Source organism: Poromitra crassiceps, assembly GCF_964638095.1.
Source record: "Poromitra crassiceps genome assembly, chromosome: 8".
NCBI classification, from domain to species: Eukaryota; Metazoa; Chordata; class Actinopteri; order Beryciformes; family Melamphaidae; genus Poromitra; species Poromitra crassiceps.
In genome coordinates, this window is record NC_139629.1 from 50,757,279 (window position 1) to 50,767,278 (window position 10,000).

At 44.0% G+C, this 10,000-nt stretch overlaps 1 protein-coding gene across 3 annotated transcripts in view; it reads left to right on the forward strand.

The window, feature by feature from the left end:
• The window catches only part of LOC310781738 (putative helicase mov-10-B.1), a 19,298-nt gene that overhangs the window by 655 nt on the left and 8,643 nt on the right, over positions 1–10,000 (forward strand). For all 3 annotated transcript variants that reach the window (XR_014552976.1, XM_083642350.1, XM_083642351.1), the window contains exons 2-8: positions 942–1,098; positions 1,228–1,367; positions 4,681–4,857; positions 7,237–7,349; positions 8,731–8,918; positions 9,075–9,172; positions 9,921–10,000. The exon at positions 9,921–10,000 is cut by the window's right edge and continues 18 nt beyond it. Coding sequence is in view for 2 of the 3 variants with exons in the window: in XM_083642350.1 (XP_083498476.1) it covers positions 942–1,098; positions 1,228–1,367; positions 4,681–4,857; positions 7,237–7,349; positions 8,731–8,918; positions 9,075–9,172; positions 9,921–10,000 (953 nt within the window). In the remaining variant the exon portion in view is untranslated. The remainder of the gene's footprint in view (positions 1–941; positions 1,099–1,227; positions 1,368–4,680; positions 4,858–7,236; positions 7,350–8,730; positions 8,919–9,074; positions 9,173–9,920) is intronic.

Sequence of the window (10,000 nt, forward strand, 5' to 3'; positions counted from 1 at the left end):
GCTGCGCTCAGGCCTCGCCCCCCGACACGCCCCGTGCGATGACGTCATAATCGCCGTGCGCCCTATGCGCTTGGCTGGGCACGAAGAGTATGCCACAAGCTTTAGGCTCTCTACTGTGCTTTGCTGTGGTGCTAGTTTCTCTCCCTTCTGTGCATCACGATGGGGCAGACAAAACACAGAATTGAGCTGAAGGTCGCAACCAACCTACATAGCCTGAAACGCATCCATTACTGTAGTTCTGTTTACCATCTCGCCGTTTCAATTGGATCACTAATTCTAGTGGAAAATGTTTCAGATACTGGCTACACACGCTGATCTGTATTTGTACAGTTTAAATGGCAGAGTACTAGGGCTGTGAATCTTCACTGGCCTCACGATTCGATTCGATTACGATTCATCTGTCAACGATTCGATTCGATTCGATTAAACGATGCATCACGATGCATCGCGAGGCATCTTAAATCGATGCATCACTTTTTCCGCAATACATGATTTATTTTTTCTCACTTTCTTTTTTCTCACTGTGTGGCTACTTTTAAAATAAAAGTGCATTTGGAATTGCATTGTATTATGATCCATAATTAAAATAAACAACTGCATGTACTTACATTCTATTTTATTTGATTATAAAAAATAAAATAAAAAGTTTTTTTTTTTTTTTTTTTTTTTTTAATAATCGATTTTTGATATTTGTTAATCGATGCAGAATCGTGCACGTCCGCATCGCGATGCATCTTATAATCGATTATTTTTGACACCCCTACAGAGCACACAGATATGGGGAAAATGAGAAATTTGACACTTAACCATGAGCCATAGGTTTTGAAGGCAGGGAGAATTGTGTTCTTTCTAATAGTTTACTAAACCACGCCTTATTGTAGAAGTGGTCTTCAGCCAATGTTTCATCTCCTGCAAAGTTGAACATGGTATTTTTTCCTTAGGGACGTGCTGGATAGTCCTCTGAGCTGGGGGAACTACACTGAGAAGTTACAGTCGCTGCTGCGTCTAGATGAGCAAGAGATGGTGAAGGATCTCAAGAATTACAACATGATCGATGTGTCTTTGGCCAGACACAAGAGTGATCTCTTCCTTTTGCAGGTTATGCTTCTCACACACAACACACACACACACACACACACACACACACACACACACACACACACACACACACACACACACACACACACACACACACAAACAAACACTGACATCTCTGTATCTTATCAGGCTCCAGGTGTCTCTGAGAAGCGTCCGTCTGTGCTGCGTGGGGACCAGGTTCTGGTGACGCATTCAGGAGCTCTAACATACCAAGGCTACGTCCAGCATGTGGATAATGAGCAGGTCCAGCTGGGCAGATTCAACCAAGAGTAAGAACCTAGCCTACCATCAACTAACAACACAACTGGTTAGATTTTGATGGTTAAAGGTCAAAGTTCAAGGTCACTGTGACCTCACACACCCAATTTCCAAGCTCTGTAACGCAACATCTCAGGAGTGCCTTGATGGCATTTCTTCCAATTTGCCTCAAATGGCGATTTGGACTGAAGAATGAACTAATGGTCTGCGGTGCGGTTGTTCTACTAGTATTCTTCATGCAGCTTACCAGGAGTTCACCAGACTTAGATAGGGGGCTTGCCTGGGTGTATGGTGGCCGACAGAGGGGCCCCAGGCCTGGGTAGAGGATGGGTGGTGATAGGGGGCTTGCCTGGGTGTATGGTGGCCGACAGAGGGGCCCCAGGCCTGGGTAGGGGATGGGTGGTGACAGGGGGCTTGCCTGGGTGTCTGGTACCCGAGAGAGGGGCTCTTAGCCTGGGCAGAGAGCTCTGCGGTTTGGGGGGAGAAATTCTTTTGAGTATTTCATGCTAATCCAGTCTTGGTCGTGAGGCCACCGTGGCTTGGTAGCTTTGTGTGTGCGACAGTATGCAACTTCCGTGGCCGCGACATCAAACCTTGCGAGTTCAGAATCAGAACAAGTTCTTTTTCTAGACTCACCATTTTGTACTGCCGTTCCAACAATCATGCTGTGAGAAATCCATCATGGAAGAGTTGCTCTGCTATCGCTATAATCGCTATAATCACGCTGCCCTTCTTCAAGTGCAACAAGTTCAGGCCTCGGTGGCAAGTCAAGTCAAGTCAAGTCACAATGTTATTTCAAGTCAAGTCTCGAGTCGAGTCACAGGTTATGTCAAGTCGAGTCACAGGTTCGAAAAAATGACAAGGCAGAGATTATTTAGGCTGCAGACGTGCGCGTTCACGTTAATACGTGCTTGTTGCCAAGCAACACACTTCTCTCAGACAAGCTCGAGACAGCTGACAGACAGCTCCAACTCAGCTCAAACTTATAGAGTTGTAACTTGTATTCAAAGCATAGAAACGCTCTCACAGCTCAATTTAACAGCGCCAACACAAGCAGTTTGATCACAAGTGCAATCAGTACTGAATGCGATGGCAGACTGCGCACTGCGGGCAGTTGACGAAGTCAGGAAGAAATTGAAAGATCTTCCGACGCACCAGCTTTTAAAAACCCGCCGACGAGCGGAGGTCCTGCGCCCAAAACGTCTATATTTACAGCACTATCGATCGATATTTTTGGAGAAGATTCCGGCCGCATCACGCGCAGATCAAGATGAGACAGCTGTCAGTGAGTAGCTACGCATTTGGGTGTAACTTTTACGCCTGCTCCATACACAGACGCAGCGCATACAGGGTGCACTAGTCATAAAATTAAGTTAGTCGTAACTTTGAGTTCTACATCGGACGTAGCGTGTAAACCTAGGCGTACGCCCAGCTGGTGCACTCGGCTGATCTTGTCACAAGTCCAAGTCGAGTTTCGAGTCATTTTCTTCCAAGTCCGAGTCGAGTTTCAAGTATTTACCTTCCAAGTCCGAGTCGAGTCGGAAGTCGTCAAATTTGCGACTCGAGTCGACTCGAGTCCGAGTCCCTATGACTCGAGTCCAATTGTCTGTCCTCTACTAGGAACCTTCCTAGAACTAGGAGCAGTGGGCAGCCACTGTGCAGCACCCGGGGACCAACTCCAGTTCTTTTGCCAGTACCTTGGTCAGGGGCACTGACAGGAGTCTTAACCCTAACATACATGTCTTTGATGGTGGGAGGAAACCGGAGCACCCGGAGAAAACCCACACGGACACGGGGAGAACATGCAAACTCCACACAGAAAGGACCTGGGACGGACCGGGGTTCGAACCCGGGACCTTCTTGCTGTGAGGCAACAGTGTTAACCACTGAGCCACCAAAGTTGCCAGCAAAGTCCAAAGTCAAGTGTTGAAAGTCATTCTGGGAAATGTAGGAATTAAAATAGACGGCGTCAGGTTGAGGGATAAGGGCTTCACCAAAGAAGCAAATTCCGGGGCCGCCTGGGTAGTGTAGAGGCAAAAGCCACAATGAAGATTCGATTCCCGGCAGCGGTGCTTCCGGCTTGGTCAGACGCTACAGACACAATTGGCTGTGTCTGTGGGGGGGATGCCGGTGGGGTATGAGTCCTGGCCACTGGCCGCCACACTAGCGCCTCCTCTGGTCAGTCGGGGTGCCTGTCTGGGGGGAGGGGAACTGGGGGGGAATAGCGTGATCCTCCCACGCGCTACCCCTTGCCGGTGAAACCCCTCGCTGTCAGGTGAAAAGAAGCGGCTGGTGACTGCACATCAGTGTTGGGCAAGTTACTTTCAACATGTAATATACTACATATTACTAGTTACTTTCATTGTAAAGTAATAAGTTACTTTACAATATTACTTTCTGTGTAGACTAGAGTAACTCGTTACTTATTACACTACTTTTGCATTACTTTTACCAAAACAACAGCAGCAGCAGAATGACATCGCCGCCCCGGAACCATCCCGAAAAATAATGTCAACCGCCTTGAAGTCAGTGTAAACAATCCAAAATTCTAAATGTTATTAGTTTCCTTTGTTATTGTCATCTGTAGTGGTTATTTGCATAAAAACAGACAGTTTGATTGGGAAATGATTGTATCTTTTTTAAATATGTGCTTTAATTTAATAAAATGTAACTCAATTTGTAACTTGAGTTACTTGACAAAGTAACTGGTATAATATTACTGAAATCCTATAAGTAATCAGTTATATTACTGAGTTACTGCTAAAAGTAATATATTACATGTAATATGTTACTTTTGTAATGAGTTACCCCCAACACTGCTGCACATGTATCGGAGGAAGCATGGTGCTAGTCTACAGATCTGCCCAGATCAGCAGAGGGGGTGGAGCAACGCCCGGGACAGCAGGGGGAATTGGCCGAGCACAATTGGGGAGACAAAGGGTAAAAAATCGGCGAAAAAATACTTGATCAAAAAAGTAAATTACAACACTTCATCCTAAAATAAATCCCGGAATGTATTGAACACACTAAATTGTAATGATATCTGACAGTTTAAAATTGTTTTCTGTAACGATCGTTACATTTCTTCACAGGCCTCATAGGACAGACAGTTAGACAAACTCCAGTAGTCCTGCAACACTAATCCCGTCCAGACAGGTTTTCATTTGGATTGAGTTCTGCTTAAATGTCTTTTGGAAATTAACTCCTATGTTATTTTTTGTATGACACAATGCTGGCCAAATGTATTTGTTTAGCAAATGACAAACAAAGAAATCACCGTCGTATCACAAATTCACACAGTTATATCTGTGAATTTGTCTGCAGGTTCCTACAGCATTTCAAAGAGGACATGAAGTTCAGCGTTGAGTTCACGGTCAACCGTTTGACCGTGCGTATCCAGCACAGAGCAGCAGAGCTGGCATCTAAACACGGGTTGGGAGAGGTGCTGTTCCCTGATGGAGCCACTCCCTCCAGCCACCAACCACTACCCATCAGGATCAGGTCAGACTCTAGGGCAAGAATCTAGCAGTGCTTTTCCTCTTGTGTAACAATAAAAATGTATTGAACATGTGATTAGAGACAGCCATACTAGTCACTTCACACCTTAAAGGACAATTTCGTTTTTTTTTAACCTGGACCCATCTCCTGGCATTAATTAACACTTTCAGTGCCACGGCCCTTGGGCAAAAGGTTGCTTGCTGTGCCACATAGGCCGCAATGCATTTTAAAACAGTCATATAATTTCTTTAATAATTACTATGTAAACACTGAACACGCACAAATAACGATGAGACTCTCTTCTATCACCTGCAAAAAAAAGTTTATTGATCCCATTTTCCGTTCTTTAGTTATGAGCCGGAGAAGATAGCTTGATCGAACGAAAAACAGAGCTTTTTTTCTACGAGCTGAGATAATGAGCCTTTTGTGAAATTAAACATTTCAAGCACATCACTGACTCTGAAGCTAATTTTCTGATGTAGTCACACCTCAAAAATAATTTCCTTCAATAAAACAGTGAAGGCAAGGGAATTTTGTTTGGAAGAATAATATTTTTAGCTGAAACCAGCAGCGCTGGCGCCTGCATGCGCTGCTGGTTGCAGCTTCTTGCTGATCTTTTGCTGCTGGTGGGCATCGGATATTCTGGCTTGCGTTTGCCAACCCTGTCCTGCTGTCTGGGTCTGTGTTGTGTACTTGGCTCTGCGTGCCCACCTCCCCCCCTCCTCCTCCCCCCCCCCCCCCCCGTTGTGGGAGGAGTGTCTCTCTGCTCTGCTGTTTTCTCGTTTTCTCTGCCTGTGCTCAGCACTGAAAAAGTCAGCTAGATCCTGCTTTTTTACAGCCGCGTGTACCAGCTCCCATGCTTCGAGTTGAGAATAATAACAAATCCACGGCTGATCATGTGTTGCAGCGGACACGGAGGCTGTTGCAGCGGACATCGAGGTGCTCAATTGTGATAGCAGATTGGCTGCTGCAGGGGCACAGCTAAACGTTGCTTCAATGAAGCCGCTGCATACGGACGGATGCGATGCGATTTCCTTCCCCCCAATGACTTCTTCTGTGTGTTTCACTCCACGTTCTCTCATCTGGAGAGCGCTGTCGCCACCTAAGGGTTCTGTAAAATAGGTTAGACACATTCAATACCTCTGAATATTGTAAGAGGCGATGTAAGAGGCATAGATCGACACCCCCCCGTCAAAAAAAAAAAATCGAGTTATGACGCCATTTGGCGTCGCTGGCACTGTACGGTAAATTTCTAATGACGCCATATGGCGTCGCTGGCACTGAATGTGTTAAGATCTGACGACTCACCCAGTGATCTCCGCGGCGTTTCTGGCCGTCCTAGCGTTGTTTTGAGATCAATAGCGTCCAAGTCAGTTGTAAAATGGAGCTGATTTGGGGCCAAGTGTGAGCCTGTCTTTACTGCATCTAAATAGCTATTTTTACTCCCGTTTTCGCCAAATATGTGGGATTCGAAATAACGAAGGTTATGCCAAACCCCACATAGGTTACGCTAAAACCACCACCGCAAAGCGTCCTGCCTGTACTTGGCCAGTCAGCAGGAAAGTATCGCGGGACTTCACGAGAGTTGGTGACTGAGATCACGTTTGAGGTAATTTGATCCCTGTGGGACTCCAGGAAACAGCCTTTGGCGAAATATCACTGTGGTGCTTCTTGAGGGATCAGATTCTGACGATATTTGGCGAAAACGGGAGTAAAAATAGCTATTTAGATGCAGTAAAGACAGGCTCACACTTGGCCCCAAATCAGCTCCATTTTACAACTGACTTGGACGCTATTGATCTCAAAACAACGCTAGGACGGCCAGAAACGCCGCGGAGATCACTGGGTGAGTCGTCAGATCTTAATTAATGCCAGGAGATGGGTCCAGGTTCAAAAAAACCGAAATTCTCCTTTAATGACAGTCAGTCCCTCTAGGATTTTGTGAAATTGTTGCGATCAAAGTGCTTGATTTTGCAGCGGTATTTCCCAAAAATTGCAATGCAATTTGCAAAGTTGTATTTGATTATTTTGTTGTAAAATTGTGGAAAATGGCAACAAAGAGATCGTGATTTCCCCCCCCCCATAGTAGCTAATGGCAGCTTTTCTCAAAACTTACAATGCAATATGTGCAGTTTTATGTGATTTTTTCTCCCTTTTTTTGTTGTCAAATTATGGGACCTGCTAAAAATTGCAAGTTGAGGAACGTGTTTTGCAGTTTTTGTGGAGAAATTGCAGGAATATTGAGAAATTGCAGGCCCCGCCTACATTGCAGTGATTGGTTGAATTTGGATTCATTATTGCAATTGCAAAATCGTGGAGGGACTCGACACCGTAGCTTTCATCCGAACCCTGAAACTGAATCCCTGAAATGTTTGTGTGTAGATTGATGAACAGTCAACTGGAGAACAACCCAGAGCAGCGTAAGGCTGTAGAACACATTGTAGCTGGCTCCTCCAAACCTGCCCCTTACCTGGTGTATGGCCCACCTGGCACAGGTAAGTGTGTGTGTGTGTGTGTGTGGGGGGGGGGGGGGGGGGGAATTAATCATTTATGCATTAATTATTAGAAACTAATCCTATGTCAACATACTTATGTTCTTATAACACATGGACAGGAGGACTAATATGATCTCCAAATCTGAAAGCAATTAAGGAGTCGTATAAACATAAATATAAAATCAAAATATATGGCCCACCTGGCACAGGTTGTGTGTGTGTGTGTGTGTGTGTGTGTGTGTGTGTGTGTGTGTGTGTGTGTGTGTGTGTGCGCGTGCGTGTGAGAGATATTTCCATTTCCATTTTTTTGGTTTGACTCTGAAGAAGACTCCTGTGTGTGTGTCTTTGTTTGCACCTATTAAATTGCTTTACTTTGACCGTGTGCTCCAGATCCTTTTGTTTCACTAGAGATATTTCCATGTCTATGTTTTTATTAGCAATTTCAACTTTATATATATATATATATATATATATATATATATATATATATATATATATATATATATATTTTTTATATGTATTTTATATATATATATATACCGTAAATTCCGCACTATAAGCCGCACCGGAGTATAAGCCGCACCTGCAAAGTTGACTGTTTTTTACATATATAAGCCGCACCGGACTATAAGCCGTGGGGGTTTTAATGTTTTTTTTTTTTTTTTTGTGTGTTTTAATGTTTAATTACCATATGTAAGGGTTCATGCACAGAGGGGATTGTCGGGAAAGAGATGGCTGTTTGAGGAAGCTCCCATTTATTAACATTTCAACAAAACAACATAACACAACACCACCTGTGTTTCTTTTTTACAGTGCACACAGTGTCATACAGTGTCATACAGTGTGGTGAAAAGAGGGCAAGAGAGGAAATTAAAACAGAAGTGGATTTATAGTTAGAAAGAGTGCTAAAGAAGAGAGAATTCAGTTTTTTTTTGTTTTTTTTCCTGAAAAAATCCATAGATAAGCCGCACCGTTATATAAGCCGCAGGGGCCAAAAAAGGCCAAAAAACGGGAAAAAAGCCGCGGCTTATAGTCCGGAATTTACGGTATATATATATATATATATATATATATATATATAGAGAGAGAGAGAGAGAGAGAGAGAGAGAGAGAGAGAGAGAGAGAGATACATAAGCCTTCATTAGACAGTTGGCAGGTCTCTTATCAGTACACAACACATCATGGGATAGACAGTTTCACTACCTGAAGGTCACTTCAAGATACACAAACTAATTGTTATAGAATTTTCTAATACAGACCAGAGTTTGACTCTCGTGAATTATTATTCGACTATTTGTTCTTTGAGATTGTGCATGCATCCTTGTACATACATACATTGATTTGTCTATCTATTTTGTATAATACTAATTATGTTGGTCAGGTAAAACAGTGACCGTGGTAGAGGCCATCATGCAGATAGTGAGGGTTCATCCTACTTGCCACATCCTGGCCTGTGCGCCCTCTAACAGCGCTGCTGACATCCTCGCTGAGAAGATGGTGGACGGACACAAGGTTTTTCGCTTCTATGCCCTCAACCACTCTGTGAGAGACATTCCCCCAAAGTTAAAGGTCAGCATGGGACTTATTGAACTCACAGTATAATGATTTATTTAATATTATTCAGTTTGTGTTATAATATGTGATTGTTCCTCTCCACATCTACGTATGTGTTTGTGCATTGTTTTTGTTTTGTTTTGTTTGTTTGTTTGTTTGTCTTTCCTACAGCATTGCTGTAACTTGGTTAAAGGTGAACTTGTGGTTCCCTCTAAAAAGGAGTTGATGGATAAAAAGATCATGGTCACCACCCTGCAAACAGCTTCAAGGTAACTAACATACTGTCATCTATCTATCATCAATATATAAATGGGGCAATGTGGGCTCTGTTTGTTCTCTGTTTAAATTTTTGTCCCACTGATGATGTCATAAATCACTGATGACATCATCAGTGATAAGATAAGATGCAAAGTTGTGACATTATCAGTGATGTCATTCATCAGTGATGTCATAAGAGTAAGTGAGCCCGCACAGCAGTCGAGCTGCAGGGCGGGCCCGGCCGTGGCATTGTGACATCATCAGTGATGTCATAAGAGCAATTGTGATGCAATTGTGATTTATTTATTTATAGCTGTCACTGATCAAGAGCTCTGCCAATAGAAAGAGAGGGAAATGTGAGTCTACAGTTGGCCTTTTTGCCTTTTTGGATTGTATGGAACTGCATGAGACAGTCCGCATGTCTGGGAACGCCCACAAAATGTTAAGCGGCTGGCGCGCGAGTGAGGTAAAACCGACGAGAACACAAGACGTCTGCTCAGATGTGCGTTTACTGCACTGGTTAAATCCCTGATCGTGTCTGCCTGGGCTGGGCTATCAGCTAAATTCTAACTTTGCTGAATGGATAGAATGGGGGAATTGACCCCACCCTGACCCCGCCCCCAGGCTAACCCAGCGTCTATTGTGGGCGTTCCTAGAGCCTGTATGGGCGTTCCCAGACAAGAGATGTGATTAAGTGGAAAAAGTGTTGAGTATATGTTTAAATGTGAACACTTGCTGCCTCTCCGTCTCTCTCGTCAGACTGGTGACAGCAGGGATTGCTCCAGGTCATTATACTCATATCTTTGTGGATGAGGCAGGCCAGGCAGCAGAAACACAGT